The sequence below is a fragment of the Myotis lucifugus genome, unplaced genomic scaffold (assembly GCF_000147115.1).
Source record: "Myotis lucifugus unplaced genomic scaffold, Myoluc2.0 scaffold_193, whole genome shotgun sequence".
NCBI classification, from domain to species: domain Eukaryota; kingdom Metazoa; phylum Chordata; class Mammalia; order Chiroptera; family Vespertilionidae; genus Myotis; species Myotis lucifugus.
Genome location: NW_005871241.1, coordinates 125,199 through 146,741, shown reverse-complemented (window position 1 = coordinate 146,741; position 21,543 = coordinate 125,199). Strand labels below are relative to the sequence as shown.

Sequence of the window (21,543 nt, the reverse complement as noted above, 5' to 3'; positions counted from 1 at the left end):
TAAAAAGACTATTTCCAAATCAGCTATGTGATTAAGAAATAAAGACCATTACTTAATCACTATTAATATTTGATAGTCAATCTTAGAATTCAGAAGATATCAGTAAATTTTAGGTCTTCACTAAAATAAAGTCTTTCTAACATCTCATTAAATTATTCTCTTTCTAATTATCTTCAGAATTTGAGTATTATTCTAGAGTTAACAATTTTTAACTTAAATATAAAGTTGTATTTTCTCTCTTTACTTCATTGTACTTAAGAACTTGATAATACACATAAAGATATAAAAGTAGATAAGCAGCATCTCAACTTTTACGTAAGGCAAATAATTCAATAAGTTTAAATCTAACTGCTCTAAAATAAAAGAGATGGGAGTTTAGTATCAATGCTTTGTTTTCCAAATACCTTTGACATTGTTACCTTTTCTAAGATTATGAACCAGATGAACTCTAGTACTGTCCTCCCTTCCAAGTGGCTATTAACTATTTTTAAAGTTTAAAATATCTGCCCCTAAATAGTACCAGAAGAGTGGAGTGTTCTATTACATCAGTTTTAGCTACTATGAATCAAAATTGGTATATATTAAAAAAAAAACACCCAAGGAAAACATATATTCAAGAGTTCTATTGGTATATCTGAGATGATCTGAACTGCAGCTGATGTCCTCATGTCTTTGTTGGTCAACTATTATTTTATTTACTTTTTAAAGACTTGTTTGTTCAAGTAGAGCTGAATTTTATATTAAATGTGAACTTATATAATGTTGGTTGTATTAAGCCTAGGTATATTGCAAAATTTCTTAATTGTATATGTTCAAGTTAAGTAATTATTATTCCATTTTAAGTACTAAAATATAAAGTTACATATCTCAAACATTTCATAATATTAAGAGGTAGCATCATTTTTTAAAGTACACCATATTTTTAAAAATTCTATGTGTGTACTAAGTGGCCACTATGAAATAATTTTTCTAGCCTTTTTTTTTCCTAAAAGCAAGCAACTACAACTCACTCTTTTAAATAATATTCACAATTCATGAACTTTTTTCAAGAATATTTTTATCTCACATCTTACATTGATTTTATGTATAACACTTCTGATCTGATTATTTTAATTGCATTTGTTTTCATCATAGGTTGTTTTCATGAAAAATGTACATTATAAATGTATTGTCTTCAGTATCATCTCTTATTTGAAACCCTCAACATAATAATCAACACTATATGTATTCTTATGCATGTGTTTCATAGTATATTAAATGTCATTTTATTTTCTGTATTTTTGTGTCTCCATTGTTGTAATAAAGAAAACTGAGGAAAAGCTTTGTTATATGTGTTTTCTTTATTACTGGTACAAACTCTTTCTGTCCTTGTTGTGTGTTTTCATTTCTAACTTGGTCAACTCCTATATTTCAGTGTAATAAACATATAATAATTGATTTCTCTTTTGGAAGAAATAATACATCATCAACAGACATTGTAAAATAATTTGGAAACAATAACAAATACTGTTACTTTCATAGTAAACTAATTCTAGAGTCTTCTTAGAAACTTTCATTGCTAGTGGGAAGCCAAAATAACCAGATGATAACAGTAAAACATATGAATATGCGTAATAATGTCAATAATTGTTGAGTAGTCTGCATTGCTACAATGTTTGTAAGAGCAGACATAAATGCTTAAAGTGGTTTCCTCCAATTACTTTAATTAATATAGCATTGTAATTCAGTTTGAACACCATGAAAATAAAGTCGTAGAAAATCATTAAGGTTCTTAGCTTATCCACAACCAAGATATGAAGCATAAATGACTCTGGAAGTTTACAGATCATAATAAAAATAATACAAAACAGAGCGCCTCTTTTTTTTTTTTTACATGTACTGTGTCATACACTGTGCAGAATGCCTAAGGGCAATATCTTATTCACTCTTCATACAATCCCTCTGAAGTATCATTTCTCCCATATTTTAGATGAGAAAAGTGAGAACTAAAGAAATTAAACAATTTATATAGTAAAGAGTCACAATTAGAACCCAGATCCAGTGCTCTTAATAAAACATATTACTGTCTGGCCAGCATGGCTTAGTGGTTGAGCATTGACCTATGAGCCAGGAGGTCAAGGTTCAATTCCAGGTTAGGGCACATACTCGGGTTGCCAGCTTGATCCCCAATAGGGGGCGTGCATGAGGCAGCCAATCAATGATTCTCTCTCATCATTGATGTTTCTATCTCTCTCTCTCCCTCTCCCTTCCTCTCTAAAATCAATAAAAATATATTTTAAAAATAATGTCTACATTTTGTTGCAATATTTAAACTTCTCTCAATACAATAGTTATAGAAATTTTGTATCTTGTTTTTGTTTTATTGTTTTTTCTTGAAGTCTCATGACAATGAGATGATATGAAATGGGAAGTATCTGTCATTGTTTGACATTTTTCTAATGACAGCCACATTACCTTTATATTACTTTATTGTTTTGAGCCATTGTGAAGAAGCTAAAGAGATTTGAGGAAACCTAATCTAATCAAACACTGTTATTTTATTATTTATTATAATAAGAAACTGAGGATCAGAGAACCCAAGTAATTAGTCATGGACATAGTCAAGCAACTTGAAATCTCAGTTTTCTTCTTATATTTCTATTATTAAATTACACTGAACCAATTCTATTCTATACATATATGGTCTTATGTCTTCAACCTAGCTCCATTAATTTCCGCTTGATTGGCCAAACTAAAGGCCATGTATTTACCCACCACAGTTTCTGCCAGGAGTCATGGTACTTCTATTAGCTGTTATCTTTCTCACTTCAAGTTGTAAATGTGGCTGCTTTGCCATGATCAAGGGAATAAACTTACACCGAGTTTATAGTCTTAAACGAATAACAAATTAAACTGTATTACTTTATGATTTTTACACATTTTCTGAAAATACTTTTTAAAATGGCATTTACATGGTTGGTAGAAATAGGTATTTTAATATTATATAAATAGTATTTTTACTTGCTGTCTAATAATAACTAAAATATATATTTTCATCTCAGCATCTATCCTTTTCATTTTAAGAAATCAAAATAAACAGTTTTAACTCATCATTTGGATAGTGGCTATGTGCTTGCCTCTCTTCTGATTTCTCATTTATTATTACAAACATAAATATTAAAATATTGGGAAAAATCACAGTAAAATGTAGTTATTTTTTTCTATTTAAATAGGATTTAAAATCATCTCTTCAAACTAGCATTTCTGTTTTGAAGAATTCATGAGCAACAAGCTTCAATTTGCTATTGTTTGCTGTTGTTGCTATATAATTTCAAAAAGACTAAACTGGGTATGGTTGTTATAAAGAAGGTTACATGCAAAACTCCCTAATGCTTTTGAAAACAAGAAAATATTAATTATAAATGGCCTGTTTACAATGTTTAGACATATTTAGAATGTTTAGTTTTAATACTATAACTTGATTTTTTAAAATATATACCCATAATGAAGAAATTGAAGTCTCTAAGATATATAGTGAGTGTCTAAAACTGGAAGTTTCACAAAACCCAATATGTTATAAATTACTGGCAAACTCATAATTCCATTCACATATTTGTTTATATTTTTCATCTATTGTCTTATACATTTAGAAAATTCAAAATGTGTATATTTGAGAGTTTTATAATAGATTACACAGTCTGGGATGGCAACCAACAAGCAAATTGTAAAATATGAATTTTAGTTTAATCTTATATGGATGTGATTCAATATAGTCTTTTTAAATGTATTTTTTGTTTATGCAAAGAAAGCTTTTCTATTTTCTATATATGGTCAATCTATTAATATTAACAGGAAAATGAAAATGGGCAGGTAATGGATGAATACAGAACTGAAATTTAAATTATTAAATTCTTTATCACTGGTCAATATCATAATTCCAATTTAAGAAGTTTCTTTTGATCATAATTCCAATTTAAGAAGTTTCTTTTCTAGCTAGCCAATAGACACCTTCATTACCCAATGGGAAGTAACTGAATCACCTCCACCAAAGCAAACTGAGTAACCTGCAAATGGAGAATGTACAGAAATTATGGAAGTCAAAATTCCCATACAAGTATAATAACTATACATTGGATTGTTTACTTTTTACAGGGCATTGTTTAAAAATATCTTTTTATTTATTTTTAGAGAGGAAGGGAGAGGGATAGAGAGAGAGAAACATCAATGAGAGAGGAACATCATCAATTGGCTGCCTCCTGCACGGCCCCTACTGGGGATTGAGCCTGCAACTGAGGTACATGCCCTTGACCAGAATTGAACCCAGGACCCTTCAGTCCACAGACTGATGCTCTATCCACTGAGCCAAGCTGGCTAGGGCAACAGGGCATTATTTAGAAAAGATAAATGTTAAAACTTTAAGGGGGATTGAGTAGGTATTTAAAAAACTGGGTGGCCCTAGACGGTTTGGCTCAGTGGATAGAGTGTCCACCTGCGGACTAAAGGGTCCCAGGTTAGATTCTGGTCATGGACACATGGTTGTGGGTTAGATCCCCAGTGGGGAGTGTGCAGGAGGCAACCAATCAATGATTCTCTCTCATATTGATGTTTCTATCTATCTCTCCCTCCCTCTTTCTTCCTCTCTGAAATTAATAAAAATATATTAATATAATAATAAATAGAGTGAAAGTGATGGGACATTTGAAATGTCATTCCATTTATAAGGATATAGAATAGTTATACACAATTATAAATGTATATTATAAAATTTACAGTATTTTATCTCACACAATGTCTATTTTTAAAACATTTGAATAGACACTAATGATCTAGTGTTAATTCAATCACTAACCACATGTAAAGGCTGAGTGTAAGTACTCTCTTCTTCAATGTGAACATCAAACTGGGTTGGCATGCCTGCATGCATTATGGAAATGAACATGAAATAGGAGAGAAAGAAGACTGGCTAGAAATTCCACAGCGTAGCCCAGACCTCTACTATCTCCTTATAACCATTAAACAGGTTCTACTTCCCTGGGTGTGTATCTCTAATAACTCCCTGCCATCTTTTGGGAAAAGATCACTCTTTGTAGGTTTTGAGGGTGGTGGTGTTTGTGTCTATTTTTATTTTTGGTTCACTTACTTGTTTGTTTATTCAGTTGAGAGGTCCATCCTCTTTAACATCATTTATCACTTAATAAACCCCATCCCCCTAATCAACCCAAAATCTTATCTCTAATATCCATGTATGTCTTCTAATTTCAGAATATCATATATTTTCTTTCATACATCTCCATCTTTGCTCATGCCATGTTCTGACTGAAATACACTCCTCTCATCATATGGAAAACTTCTTCAACACCATCTCAAACATTATCTTCTCTATCATGCCTTCTTTGACCACTAACCACTAACTTCTATGCTTCTTCCACCTATCTGCTCAGGACACAGTGTTGTTAACTATTAGGAAAGCATCGATTACACTGAATTTCAGTTTTTAAATTACACCTCACTCAGCCCTCCCAATATATTATGAGCCTCCAGAGAAGAAAACACTTGGTCTTTTTCTTATTTTATCCTAATAACTGCTTGATAGAGTTGTTTAATAACATTATGATAAATTAAAGGATGATCACATATTTTTTTACCAATTTATTCCTGAACAAAAAAAAAACCCCAACATTTTTGTAATATCAAAGGACCAGAAGATCTTTTGAAAAGGTATTTAATGTGTAATTATGCCTTTGTTAACAAACATATATAGGAAAACACATTCAGAAAGAAGTATAGTTTTAAAAATTATAAATGCTATTTATACTAAATGTACTAGTACATATTTACAACTCCATTTTAATTATTAAGCCAAATGTCTTCAATTACTACTTTTCTTTCCACAAGTCATACATTAAAAAAATGTCTGGCCCTGGCCAGTGTGCCTCAGTGGTCAGAGCCTTGGCCTGTGCCCAAAGGGTCGAGGGTTAAATTCCTGTTCAAAGGTATGGACCTGGTTGCAGGTTTGCTCCCCAGGGGCATGTGCAGGAGGCAATCAGTTGATATGCCTCCCTCACATCGATGATCTCTCTCTCTCTCTCTCTCTCTCTCTCTCTCTCTCTCTCTCTCCTTTCCCCTTCCTCCCTTCCTCTCTCTCTGAAAAGCAATGATGGAGAAAATATCCTCAGGTGAGGATTTACAACAACCAAGATGTCTGGTTGATCAACACTTCATTGATACCCTACCGTCTCCCCAAAAATACCTCTTAATAGCGAGAAGTGATTTGAAAGAAATTTTTGGATTTCCACTGAGATTATATTTTTTAAAAAAAACTGTATAGTTATACATGTAACAGAACATTTTGATAGATTGGAGTGACTAAAAATGGAGACAGTAATAAGGAACAGGTGACATAAAATACAGTTTTCATCTCTCAAAAAAGGAAGGTTGTCTGAAAACAAATTTGGTAGTAAGCAATGAAGTGTCTATATCAATATTGTTTAACTGAGCATACATAGGAAAGACATGACCACCTTGTTAAAATGTACTGAGAATTTAAAACACATACAATAACAACACTAGGCTTTATTGATATATTTGAGTAATGTTGAAATATTATTGGTAAATTCTGCTTATAATTTTTAAAATCTCAAAATTTATAATTCCTAAATTAATATGTGAATACTACAAATGGTATCATCAAGGGATAAAAAAGCTAGACAATTATATAAAATGAACTTCCACATAATATTATTCTCTAACATGAACTTTTATAAAGAGCTCCATAGAACTCAATACATGTTCATTTAAAACACAGCAAATTACTGATCCTAAAATCTAAAAATGCCTCCTACTCACAAAGCTCTTATTAACCAGTATAATTTTATATAATTATGTACTTTTTTCATGATTAGAACTCAATTTTGATTTTTAATATACAAAAGTGGGCAAAAGTAGGGTTTCTTTTTGCCATTGTGATATTCTTTTGAGTTAATAAAGCTACTATCATAATTATAACCTGCATGTGTTTCTCTATATAAACAAGTGTAAACCTACTTTTGCCAACCCTTGTATTTTTAAAGATTTTTTATTTTAACATTCCAAGAAATCTTTTCTGAAATGCAGTCCCTTATAAAAGACTCTGAGGTTTTCTCTTCACTTATAAAGTGCTCATTTCACAGCCATCACAGACTACTAGCATCACATACTTTTTTCTTTAAATTGTTCATTATAAAATGCATGAGATTACATGTTATAACCACACAATTTTCATTCAGCTAGTTCAGGCAACAGTCAAATATCTGAATAATATGAAATCAGGTGAACTTAAAATGTCACTAATAAGTGTATTTTGTCAGGAAGTTGAATGATGTAAATGCTTTTTTTTTTTAATCTCCTGAACTCTATGAGCTGAACATAAGGGAACCAATATATAACAGAATAAGAGATTAGAACACAAAAGATGCAGTTTTATTGTTTTGTAGGGAGGAGCCTTTGATCCATTTTGTGAAAATCTGTGAGAGTATTAATTTTATTTTTATTTTAATAAAGATGAATGTGTCTAAAGTAGAGTACAAAATAGCAATAAAAGTAGCTATAATCACAATAATAGTGAACTACATAAGACAAAATTAATTACAGAAATGAGAATACCAAATAAAGAATATGTATATTCTTTTCCCCAAACTGAGCAAAAGTTAATGTCACCTATCAGAGACAATTAGAGCATTATTAATAATTAGCTTGTGTTCGTTCATTTCAGCATCAGTCAAGAAAGATTTTAATTTGACTTATAGAGTAAGGATGTGACCAAAAAGATAATTTACTATATGAATAATAAATAAATAAATAATAAAATTAAATTTAAAAATGTGTTGAGTTCTGGTTACAGTAAAATGTACAGATAAAACTAGAAGAATTAAAATGATCTTTAAAAAATTATCTCAATCTGAGGCCTTAAAGAGGTAATTTATCAACAAACAGCAATAATAAAAAACACTTTTAAAACATAAATATGTATTTACAATTATTTTGTGCATCATAGTTCATGAATATTAGCGATATTCAAATCAATACTTAGTAAGTAAACATACTTGCTAAAATCTAGGAAGTTTTAAGCTAAAAGTAGAGATCTAATTTTTTAACAAATGATACTATAAACAAATAATGAACAATAAGTTACTATTTTGATTACCAAAGAATATTTTGGCTAGAATACATAGGAATTGTACATGCATTTAATAAAAAACCGAAACAATAAAATTATAATGATTTAAGTATATCTAATAGCTGTATGGCCAGTTGGACACAAAACAAGTGAACAATACCACTGTGACTATTTTAAAAATTAGAATTTTCATTAATATTTATTTTATATCATCTTTCTAATTTTTTTCTGTTTTAGTTGTACATTAAATTTTTCAAAGTATAAATATGATGTATTATTAAAGCTTATGATTTTTCAAAAACACCTATCTTAGGAGGATATACTCAATATTTCTCTAGTTATATGGGGAAATAGTAAAGAAAAAAAAGAGGCTTAAAGGAGAGAAAGAATATAAAATCTAATCATACTTACACTGAGTTTGCTGTTTGAATTTTGCTTCTTTTAAGAAAGACTTTTTATTTTATTACTAGAGACCTGGTGCATGAATTTGTGCATGGGTCGGGTCCCTCCCAGCCAATCGGGGAGGCCGGGGGGAAGAACTGTGGGAGGTTGACCAGCTGCAGGAGGTTGGCTTTGGGAGAGCACTGACCACCAGGGGGCAGCTCCTGTATTAAGCATCTGCCCCTGGTAGTCAGTGTGCATCATAGTGACCGTCTGGTCGTCCAGTCATCTGTCCAGTGATAACAGTCACTTAGGCTTTTATATATATAGACTAGTGGCCCGGTGTATGAAATTCATGCATGGGAGGGGGGTGTCCCTCAGCCCAGCCTGCACTCTCTCCAATCTGGGACCCCTTGAGGGATGTGCCTCTCACAATCTGGGACCGCTGGTTCCTAACTGCTCGCCTGCCTGCCTGATCACCCCTAACCACTTTGCCTGCTGACCTGCTTGCCCCCAACTGCCCCCCCACCAGCCTTCTCACCCCCAACTGACTCCCCTGCCAGCCTGATTGCCCCCAACTGCCCCCACCAGCCTGCTTGCCCCCAACTGCCCCCTACCAGCCTGCTTGCCCCCAACTGCCCCCCCGAGCCAACCTGCTTGCCCCCAACTGCCCCCCTGAGGTTTAATCACACCCCCCAACTGCCCCCACCAGCCTGCTTGCCCCCAACTGCCCCCTACCGGCCTGCTTGCCCCCAACTTCCCCCCCCCCTGAGGCCTGATTGTCCCCAACTACCCCCAACTGATGGGCTGCTCACCCCCAACTGCCCTCCCCCGCTGGCCTGATCACGCCCAACTGCCCTCCCCTCCTGGGCTGATCTCCCCTAACCGCCTCTTTCCTGGCCCCGCCACCATGGCTTTGTCCGGAAGGTCTCCCAGAAGGTCTCTTGGTCTAATTAGCATATTACCCTTTTATTAGTATAGATATTTATGTATTTATTTATTTATTTTGTCATGTAGGGGTGGGTGGAGGTGGAAGAGAGCATATATGGGATACATGGTGCTATTTGTTTTTTTAATTTTTTAAATTAATGCAAAATGGTATTTTTAATCATTTTTGCTGATACAACTTGCAATGATTTTGCCATTTCTAATTAATACAGTTAAAGAGTATTGATCAGCCTTCACCAATTTGGCTCAGTGGATAGAGCATCAGCCTGTGGACTATAGGGTCCTGGGTTCAATTTTGGTCAAGGGCGCATACCTTGGTTGCAGCCTCCTCCTGGCTGGACCCTGGTCAGGGCAAATGCAGGCGGCAACCAATTGATGTGTTTCTCTCACATTGATATTTCTCTGTCTTTCCCTCTCTAAAAAAATCAATGGAAAAATATCCTCCAGTAAGGATTTAAAAAAAAAAGAGTATTGACCAGACATTGGAAACCTCAGAAGTTCAAACATTTGTTTCAAACAGCAAAATGAAATATGAATCAAAATTGCATGCATCTATCAATTCAGGAATGAGCACCAGGCACCATAAATTCCAGAGGCTCCTAGTCATGACACAGAAGAGAAATGTGGTATTTAAAGCGATGGAAATAGCATGACATTGTGCACAGATTACTAATATCAATGGTTTTAACATTTCTGTCTTTAATAGAGAATTTTATTACACATTAATAAAAGGTTTTATTTTATTTTTCTATTTTTAATTACACCTGCAAAGGTGATATGAAAATCATGTTGTTTCAAACATATAAAAAACAGATATTTGGAATTATTTTTAAAAATATCTAAAAAACATATAAATATGGCCTTCATACATGTATGCCTAATTTCCCTTTAGTTTAACTGAGAAAAGACAAGTCCAAAGACAAATCTTAATCTGATTTAGGTTCTGTTTAGGAGATTCAGTATGCCCTGTTGGAAATAGAAAGCTTCATAAATGCACTAGAGGCCCAGTACACGAAATGCATGCACCAGAAGGGTGCCCAGGCTTGGCCAGCAATCAGGGCCAATCTGTGAGCAACAGGCGGGGTGATCGGAAGGCATCCCGCGGGCACCAACCTTGGCCGGCCTGGCCCCGCCCACTCACCAGCTCCACCCCCATCACTGCCGCCACCAGTAGCCTCCCTCTGCAGGGTGACCAGCAAGGTGATTGGGGGGCCCCCGCTTGCACCTGTCTTAGCTGGCTGGGGGCAGCTCCTGAATTGAGCGTCTACTCCCTAGTGGTCAGTGCACATCATAGTGACCAGTCATTCTGCCGTTTGGTCAATTTGCATATTAGGCTTTTATTATATAGGATAATAAGGCATTTCTCTATACACCTCTACAGGGTCAGAGACTACTATTTATTTTCTTGACAAGTGGATATATCAAGAAATTCAAAGGCTACACCTTGGGCATATGTCCTGACCAGGAATCAAACTGTGACCTCCTGGTTCATGGGTCAGCTCAACCACTAAGCAACACTGGCCAGTCATCTCTACTATTTTTAAATTTGGGAAGCTTATTAAAAGTTTTAAATCTTTTTTTAAAATATTTTGTTGGCCTAATTTATACCCTAGCCTCATTTTCTATATTTTGGTTCTTTTATTGCACTTTCCTATTTTTTGTTGACTTGGGGGATCCTAGGAAAAATATCACAGAAAATAATTTAATTTATAAATTTAAGATAATTTCTAAATCTAGAATGACAGGTGATTTAGAAAAGCAGCTTGTTTGACATAATACAAGAAACTGTGAAATTCTTAGGGATGATTATTGGTTATTAAATTAGCACAATGTGTTTTCTTTTCAACGTATGCTTTACCCTACAATGTGCCTTCTGTAATGCAAGGATATTTCCATACTCTAGTAAAAATTCTCACTGTTAACTGTTTGTCCTTGTTAATATAAAAACCTTATCCTACAAACGAGTAAAACCACATGGATCTTAGCTTTTTCGACTGACTTATTTTGCATATGTGGGATATAAAACTGAAACTCATAGACAAAGATTTAAACAGTATGGTGGTTACCAGAGAGAAGAGGTTAGGGGAACGGTAAAGGATAAAGGAGGCCAAATATATGGTGACAGAAGATAATGCGACTTTGGGTGGTCGTGGTCGGCACACAATACAATATACAGATCATATATCATAGAAATGTATACTTGAAACCTATATAATCTTATTAACCAGTGCTACCCCAATACATTTAATAAGTAAATAAATAAAACAAAAATATTATTCTTTTTTTTCCTTTATTGTGTGTGTTAGAATCTAGTGATGTAATTTTGTTTATGGTTCTTTGTTGTTTTTTTCAGATTTTTTAAATAAAAAATCCAAAGAGAAATAAGTACTTTCACACCAAAGTAAATTGGTTGCAGAAAAAAAAAAGAAAATTTAGCTCTCATAGTTATTGTGTCTAACCTCATTGGATATGAGAATAGATATTTAAATATGTCCATAAGCTGACTTGTTAAAAAACATAAAACATTATCTTGAACAATACTTATAACATAAACATAATTAATGACCATCCCACCCTTTTCAATGACAGAAATACATTTGGTTTTTCATAAAAATAACTTCAAGTAACCTTTAAGTTTTTTAATTTTAAGTTAAAAATATATAATTTTGTTTCTCTAGAAAGAAATAATAGCTATTTAGCATCAATATTCCTTTCCTATAAGGTAATTTACAAATAAAATATTTCTAAGAGTTTTTTACAAAGATGCAAGTGAAGCAGATCAATATACTGTTTAATTCTTTTTAAAAGTCACAAAATATTTATCATTTAAAAGCTAGCAGCTAAATCTAAAATAGTGATTATATTTTCAAGAGACTAATCAGTGCTTAATAAGAGATACTGTTGGTTGCCAATGAAAGAAATATTACAGATAAATTAAATTTTAGATTGTCTATTTTTTCACCAAAATTGCATTTTCTAGAATTTTATAATAGTAAAATAATAAAAATAACTTTAAATATTTGTTAAATTTTTACCTAGTGATGGGCAGTAAGTGCTAGAAGTGTTAAATAGCCCATTCACAACAATCTTTTCATAACCCATGACCCAGTTTGTGGTGGTGGTTGTTTTATAACTGTCCCTGTTTTAACAAGGAGGCATCCCAGCCTTAAGTGATGGAACCAGGATTTTCTGACACCACATCCAGTGCATTTAAGTACAAAGCCAGATTTCATACTTTAAAAAATGAAATGGGGATGTATATAATGGACCAGATAAATCATCATTGATCTGTAAGATTTATTGCTTACGAATGACTACTTGAAAGCAGGAAGGTCATAGAGTGAATATATCCACTGGAGCAAAAGCCCCATTGAACATGTATTTTCAAGTATTCTCTTTTGAGCTTTAGTTGTTGAATCAGGTGCAGTACAGCCAAAATAACTACCAATAAAGTGAATGTTGATAAGAGACTTAGTCATTCTGCACAAAAATATACTAGCATTCAAAAGGTGTGACGTATTAAAGATCGACCCAGGAGGTAAATTCAAAGTTAGAATAATTATGTTGATTCTTTTGGATACAAATGTCTTTGAGTCATTATTAAAATGTTTGACCTAATTTTTAAAATCGTACTTAGAAAAACATTGTTTTTCATGTAATTATTCAGAAGTGGTTTTCTCAAACCTCAAATTCATATCTGTTTCTGTATCTTTCACTCGTGTCCAACATCAGTTACTTAGTAAGCATGACATATGATCTGGGCAATAAATTTCTTTACCATCATTAAGAAGGAAATTATAATTTTATAATGTTATGCAAACAAATTTGAATATAATCATATTAAGAATCATTTTGGACAATTCTATAAAATTGTCGTATATAACCCTCTTTTTTCCCCTTGGATAACACAATATCACCAATTTATTCTAGTTTCTTCCCACTGTGCTTATTTTCCTATCTATATGGTTATAGTTGTGTAGTTACCCTCGTATTCAATCACAGACTTGCAACACTAGGTTTATTTTTGCTATACTCATCCCTTTGCCATTTCTACTTTGTCAGTTAGCATATTCCATCCCATTTTCAATCACCTTTTTCGTGGATACTCTCGGTGTAGCTTCTGAGATTTCTTGCAAATATATGCCAACGAAGAGTGGCTCCCATCATGCCCTACGTTCAGAAAGGTCATAAGTACCATAACTCTGTTAACGTTTGCCTCTAGTCTAATATGATCTGTTAAAATATTAACTACAAAAATACAAGTACACATTTATTCCAAAAGAATGATTTTTAAAATATTCATGCACAGATATTTTTAAAAGTGTTCTCTGTCAACGCAAAGTGCTTGGAGCCATCATTTGCAAACTTAAATCTTAACACTAAAATAATTCTATAAAGAACATTTATTTAACACTTTTTTACAGGAGTTTTGACTACATTTTCCTTTTTAAAAAGTGATGCTCTATTAATTACTATGACTTTCTGATAGAGTACAGCTACAGATATGATAATACTCATTATCTTTCCCACAGGGAATCAAGAAGGCTTTTGGAGAAGAGAGTTACTTAAGAGTTTTTAATCTAAAATAAATTGGTAAAAAGTAGTTCAAATCACTACCATGTCAGTTGCTTAAAACATTGTTCAAAAACCAGAGACTACCTCTCAACAGCCATGACACTGAACTCTTCTACAGACTATCCCTTTTTTTTCTTTTTTTTAAAATATATTTTTTATTGATTTCAGAAAGAGAGGAAGCGAGTGGGAGAAAGAGCTAGAAACATCAATGATGAGAGAGAATCATTGATTGGCTGCCTCCTGCACACCCCACATTGGGGATTGAGCCCACAACCTGGGCATGTGCCCGGACCAGGAATTGAACCATGACCACTTGGTTCATAGGTCAATGCTCAACCACTGAGCCAAGCTGGCTGGATTATCCCTTCTTTCTTGTTTTTAGTTGACTATTTGTCCAATAAAATTTATTTTTGAAGTAACTTTCTAATCTTTTCTAGTGTGAACTTTAATAAAATTCTTCTTATTATTTTTTCAAGACACACTTTTTAATGGCCTTGGGCTTGGAGCAGTCATTGGCCTGGGAGTTGCCGCACTCTTGCTCATCCTTGTGGTAACAGATGTCAGCTGCTTCTTTATTCGACAATGTGGGTTATTAATGTGCATCACCAGGAGAATGTGTGGGAAGAAAAGTGGCTCCAGTGGCAAAAGTAAAGAACTGGAAGAAGGAAAAGCTGCCTACCTGTGAGTATCAGACACCTGCATCACAGCACATTAAAGGAATGGCAAGGTCAAGCTGGAGTGCTTTATTCAGGGCTTTGTTCTTTCAGCATAGGAGAGTTTAACTATAAAACTATTGGGCACCAATCTGGCTTCTTTCTGGATCTTAAATCTATATGATTTTAAATATAACATCTTAGAGCCAAATGACTTTGCAAACAGACTACTGTATTAAAATATAAACCTGCCCTGGTGCAGGCTTGATCCCCAGTAGGGGGCATGCAGGAGGCAGCAAATCAATGATTCTCTCTCATTGTTGATGTTTCTATCTCTCCCTCCCGCTCCCTTCCTCTCTGAAATCAATACAAAAATATATATTGAAAAATAAATAAACCTTAAAATGGAATCCATGGTAAAAAATTACTGTCAAGATTTAAATTTAAAAAAAAAAAGTTTGATTGATTGATTTGAGATCCAGAAAGAGAGAGTGGGAAATATCGATTTGTTGTTCCACTTATTTATGCATTCATCGTGCCCTGTATGGGTAGTGAAACTGCAATCTTGTATGTGCCCTGAATGGGTATCGAAACTGCAACCTTGAAATATCAGGATGACACTCTAACCAACTGAACTACCTGGCCAGGGTGTCATGAATTAAATATTGAGAGGTAGATAAACAAGTAGGTAGGTAGGTAGATAGATAGATAGATAGATAGATAGATAGATAGATAGACAGATAGATATAGGGAATCATACAATTATATTTGGTTACGCTTTTTCCCACCATTTCTCAGTTTATATTGAATAAAAAACAGACATCAACAGTAATCTGAGTTAAAAACTAAGTTAAACTGAGTTAACATAAATTGTACCAATGCCTACAATTTTAAGAAGTGACTACATACAAGTTTCAAGATTGCCTACATAGAAAATGTATGCTCTATGCAATGCATTATTACACATTCTGAATTTACTCCTCCAAATTATAATTAAAAGATGACTATATATTAGAATTTGGAGTTCTCTGTGGCATTTCATTTATTTAGAAAAAATATGAATTCTGAGAAAATATGCAGAGCTGAATTTTATAGAAAATGCCATGTAAGAGTAATTAAGAGGTTTTAATACTTATTTCTGCTTTGTGGTTTTTAGATAAATTTGTATCAAAACTCAAAATATAACAGTAATTCATTCATTTTTATTATTGAGTCCTTTATGTTGGTTTTTCTATGCATACATTTAGGCATATATGGTTTCATACATTATGGTCTAGGCTTAGGGATATAGAAAAACTCATTATGCATGGCTATATCATTTTTTATCTCCATGCCTATTTCAGTATTCCTAGGTAATTTGTCTGTAACCATTTCCCATGGATACACTGTCTAGATTTTTTTCACTTCAAGAGATGCTAAATTAGAAAGCTTACATTTTCAATTCAAATAAAATAGATTCAATTTGCAATCAAAATGCCACCTGCTTAATTGTTGGACACAGAACATAGCAAAGAACAAACAGTAATTAGGCTCTATTTCACATTTGAATTGGATATTAATGTGTGTTTTATAGTGGGATCAATTCTCCAGTATCTTTTGCTTTCTTCATAAGAACATGCTGTGCTTTTACAATGTCTTATTAACTAAATAAGTATCACCAAACTTAGTTTTAGTTTTCTTTTTACATGTTGAGGAAATCATATATTACATAATTATACATATTTACATAAGATATATACAAATATAACCCATGATGCTTCATTTTTTACAATACATGGGTAAGATTTGTTTTCTTCTTCTTCTTTTTTTTTTGTAGGAAAGATGGATCAAAAGAGCCAATAGTGGAGATGAGAACAGAGGATGAAAGAATTACTAATCATGAAGATGGAAGCCCAGTAAATGAGCCAAATGAAACCACACCACTAACAGAACCTGAGTATGTAGATTGAAATGCTTAATGATTTTTGGATAAGTATTTGTAAATTTATAACATGGTATTATTTTTTAGTAAATATTTACAAATGTGAAAAATTGTTGTTTTTCTATGAAACTTCATGTGAATGTCTAAAATCCATTTCTTCTTCACAAATTTCATATGAAATAGTTGTATCAATGTCAGGGGAAATGTACTATTGATACATATGCTTATAGTTTTATATAAGAATGTCAAAAAAGACATTTTTTTGCACTAACCTCACTCTCTAAGAAAGTTATGCTTTGAAAATGTGATTGATTTTACTGAAATAAATACGTGTCTGGAAATTAGTCATTGTTTTGAATATAAATATGATAGTTTATAATAGCAATAAATAGTGTGACATATACAGAAGACTCTTTTAAAAAGAATATTTGTAAAGAGCAGGAAGAAATACTGTTAATATTAATATAGTAAATGGTGCTTGGTCTCTATTCAAGATTATGTTCTTTACTTCTTTTTGCATCCATCATAAATCCACTAAACCCATAGCAGGTATTTTAACTGAACCTTTAAAGATTATGAACATGAGTCTAGGTTCATGTACATAAAAATTAAAATGATTCAAACCAAAGGCAGTATTAAGATGTAACAAGAGTAACATTTTATAACAAAACCATGACTGTCATACTATTCTTGAAATACTGCTCACCAAAATGACTCTTAAATTTCATTGTTTTACAAAACAAAAATTCCTTTTTCTTTACCAGGTAACATTCCCTTGCAGAAAAACTTGATTTAGGCTTCTCATCCTAAATCAAATTCTGAGTGTTGTCAGAGCTGATGAAAACATTTTGTTTCAGAAATCCCCTCTATCTGGTCTCAAGGGATTGTAATGAGTAATATATTAGCAAATACAATGTATTATTCTGTAGTTAAATTTTTCATATGAATAATCAGGATGTTTTTAGTGATTGTATTTAGAAGTATTACATTCTGATTTGAAGTTAACTCTAGTAGAAGCAGCGGGCACAAAGTGAGTTCGATTGTCTCTTCTTCAAACGTTATAAATCTTTTCAATGAAGCAAAATATTTCCCCAAAAACAAATTCCTGTGTATTCATTATCACAATATTATATGGATGGGCATGAAAATGAGTTAAGAAAATACCCTTGCATATGACAGACATATATTTTAAAATAATCCAGCAAACAGAAACAAAAACAAAAATATGATTTAATAACTACTCTCAGACTCAATCATAGAAAAAATACTCAACAAAAAAATGTATATCGTTAAGAGTAATCTTTTTAAAAATTACCATAAATATAAGTAGTAGATCTTTATATATGCAAAAATACACCATTCAAGAATTAGTTGAAAACTCTGGTTAATTACAAACTCAATAACATAGTTCTTTGAATTAGAGATATATTAAGCCTATCCTAACTTCCATGGAAGCTCTAAATTTCTCTATGTTTTGATGCTAAAGTAACCCCTTGTTTTTACAATATTTTATTGTCAATGTTTTCAGTACTTGGGGATGGGAGAAAAGAAGAACTGTGACTGCACTGTTTATAATGTACCTGGTACAAAGTAGATGCTACTTCATTTCCAGAAATAGATCTTACTAGATTTTGCCTATGAATTATTTTTGACCGATTAGTTTTCACATGGTAGCTTTTATCTTCAGAATGAAATGGATTATCTATTCATTCCAAAATATAAAATAATTGCAAATACATCCCAGAGGAACTATTATAGTAGCTTTCACTCTCCCATAAATCAGTGAATTTAAAGTCATAACAGTGAATTGGAATTCTATTTGTAACTTAATTCTTTAGATGTAGAAAAATATTTTGGGAAGAAAAATTACTCCCAAAGCTATATACACAAAATGTAATAGTAAACCACTGAATTTAAGAGAAACATGCAAATTAACTGTCCCTCCGCTACACTCAAGCCATGCCCAAAGCCACGCCCACCAGCCCATCAGGAGTAAGTATGCAAATTAGCCCAACTAAGATGGCGGCAGCCACAGAGCTGGAGTGAGCAGGAGGCCTGGGTTGCCCCCGGCGATGGAGGAAGCCAAGCTTTCTGCCTGCCCTGGCTGGCCCTCGGCTCCGCTCAAAGATACAAAGTTTCAACTATAGAAGATAAATAAATCCCAGATAAAAAAGGAGAGGTTGGGAGCTTGGGTTGCCAGAGGGTGTGGCCAGTCTGAAAACGGCCCTTAGACCCTCACCCAGGCTGGTCAGGCACCCCAGTGGGGACCCCCACCCTGAAGGGCTGTGGCTAGCCTGCAAACAGCCATCACCCCCTCACCCAGACTGGCCACACCCCCATGGGGTAAGGGTTCCTGCTGGGGGGCTTGGCCAGCCTGCAAACAGCCATCAGCCCCTCACCCAGGCTGGCAAGGCACTCCAGAAGGACCCCCACCCTGATCCGAGACACCCTTCAGGGCAAAACAGCCGGCCCCCACCCATGCACCAGGCCTCTATCCTATATAATAAAAGGGTGATATGCAAACTGACTCTAACAGCAGAACGACTGGAAATGACTGGTCACTATGACACACACTGACCACCAGGGGGCAGACGCTCAATGCAGGAGCTGCCCCCTGGTGGTCAGTGCGCTCCCACAGGGGGAGCTCTGCTCAGCCACAAGCCAGGCTGCCAGCTGCCAGCACAGCGGTGGTGGCGGGAGCCTCTCCCGCTTCCTCAGCAGCACTAAGGATGTCCGACTGCAGCTTAGGCCTGGTCCCCGCTGGCAAGTGGACATCCCCCAAGGGCTCCCAGGCTGCCAGAGGGATGTCTGACTGCCAGCTTAGGCCTCATCCCCCAGGGAGTGGGTTTAAGCCAGTAGGTGGACATCCCCTGAGGGGTCCCTAACTGCGAGAGGGCTCAGGCTGGGCTGAGGGACCCCCCCCACCATGTGCACAAATTTTTGTGCACCGGGCCTCTAATATATAGATAGATATAGATATAGATAGATAGAGATATAGATAGATAGAGATAGAGATAGATAGAGATAGATATAGAGATAGAGATAGAGATAGAGATAGAGATAGAGATAGAGATAGAGATAGAGATATATTTAATTACTGGTTACATTCAATATTATTTTGTATTAGTTTCAGATGTACAATATAGTGGTTGGAAAATTATGTACTTTATGGAGTACTAAATCATTCTGTGTGAACTTTAACACTGAGAAAATTGATAAATATGTTAATGTTGTAAAAAAGTTTGTTATTGCTTCATAGGTAACAATTGGAAACAACTCTGCAAAAAGTTTATAAATGACACACAAATAAAAATAAAATAATAATAGTGAATAGAGATCAAGTAAAGAAAACAGTAAATATAAAAAAGTAAGAAAGCCCTGAAATATATTTATTTGCATTAAGTTGCGAAGAATATTGCCTATTCATCCAGTTTCTGAAATTAATGTAACAGAATATGGCTGCAACTATTGATTGTTTTTACTAGAAAAACTTTTAAGTCCTAGTAAATCATCTAGTGGACATATGAAAATGTTTTGACTTTTTTACATTCCAAAACACTTAATTATATTTTAATATTATCAACTCATTATCAAATTTAAGCCTCCCTATAATGAATGATTTGGTGCATATAAATTTACAAATATATTATTTCCTTTATCATTGTTCATCACACCACATTTTTACGGTGGACAATATTGCTTCATTCTCTTTTAGATTATATTTTTTCAATTTAATAATACTTTAACAAGATCTCATCATTTTATTCTAGTAATTGTAACATATTTCCTTCTACAAAACAGCAACTTAAATGTTAAGGCATCCTACTTAAAGTGCCTCAACACATGAAGTTTATTTTTTCTACATTTTCTTCCAGAAAACTGCCTTTAAAAGAAGAGAATGGGAAAGAAGTCCTAAATCCAGAAACTATAGAAATTAAGGTTTCTAATGACATCCAATCAAAAGAAGACGACAGCAAAGCATAACACCGAGCTTGCAGAGGCGGGAACAATGCTACAAAGAGCATTTGGATTGCAGTGACCCTATGACCAAAACTATTCCATTGACCTTAATTTCTTGGGAAACTTCTAGCTTGGAATAGCTTGTACACATATACATATGATCAAATACTCCTGCCCATGGTCCATTTCCTTCGTTGTTGTTGTTGTTGTTGTTGTTATTGTTGTTGTTTATTTTGTTAAGAAATTCTATATAGAGACCTGACTGGCACCAACTCTTGGGTATCAATTTGACTCTATGATTGAAGAAATGCAATTATTAGATGGCTAACGTGCTCTACTAGTACTTCTTCAGAACTATATCTCATACCACAACCTCTCCAAAAAATAGGAGTTTAAACAAAACAAACAAAAAACTTTGTGAGCTAGTTGTAAGAGAACCCTGCATGTTTTCAATCCTATATTGGGCAAATAGATTATTAAAGTGGATTTCAGTTGAAGATGAAAACACTTAATAAAGGTTACACTTTTTAGGAGAATTTCAGGGAACCCGGGCTTGAATAAGCCAGCTATCTTTAGCAGATATTAGAAATGGAGAGAGACTTTGGAAAACTGTTTTTAAGTTACAGTTATAGACTGACGTGCCAGATCAAAATTGTTACCCACTTGAATGAATATTAGTTGTATGTAAAATTAGAGTAGAAAGATTCCGTAAATCTCTTTCTATATGCCATATTCACTCACAGTGGATTACACATACACACACACACACACACACACACACACAAATGTATTGCAAGTGAAAATAATATTGACTTCTGCCCTCAGCTTCAAGTAATAAAGTAAATTGAAATGGGAATAATATCAATGTTGTCTTGATATATTTATAAAGATGTGATTATCTTTTACTTTTAAATAAATTTAACAGAAAACAGGTCTTTAGCATTTCAATACTTTAAACCATATCTACAGAT

General features: G+C 33.8%; 1 protein-coding gene across 2 annotated transcripts in view; it reads left to right on the top strand.

Annotated features, from left to right (window-relative positions):
* NCAM2 (neural cell adhesion molecule 2) overlaps positions 1–21,433 on the top strand; it is a 394,113-nt gene extending 372,680 nt beyond the window's left edge. The window contains exons 16-18 of one of the 2 annotated variants that reach the window (XM_006097004.3): positions 14,515–14,719; positions 16,508–16,627; positions 20,488–21,433. In XM_006097004.3, the coding sequence (XP_006097066.1) occupies positions 14,515–14,719; positions 16,508–16,627; positions 20,488–20,596 (434 nt within the window). In that variant the 3' untranslated portion in view covers positions 20,597–21,433. The remainder of the gene's footprint in view (positions 1–14,514; positions 14,720–16,507; positions 16,628–20,487) is intronic. The other variant, XM_023760797.1, reaches the window with a different exon arrangement.
* Positions 21,434–21,543: the final 110 nt, after the last annotated feature.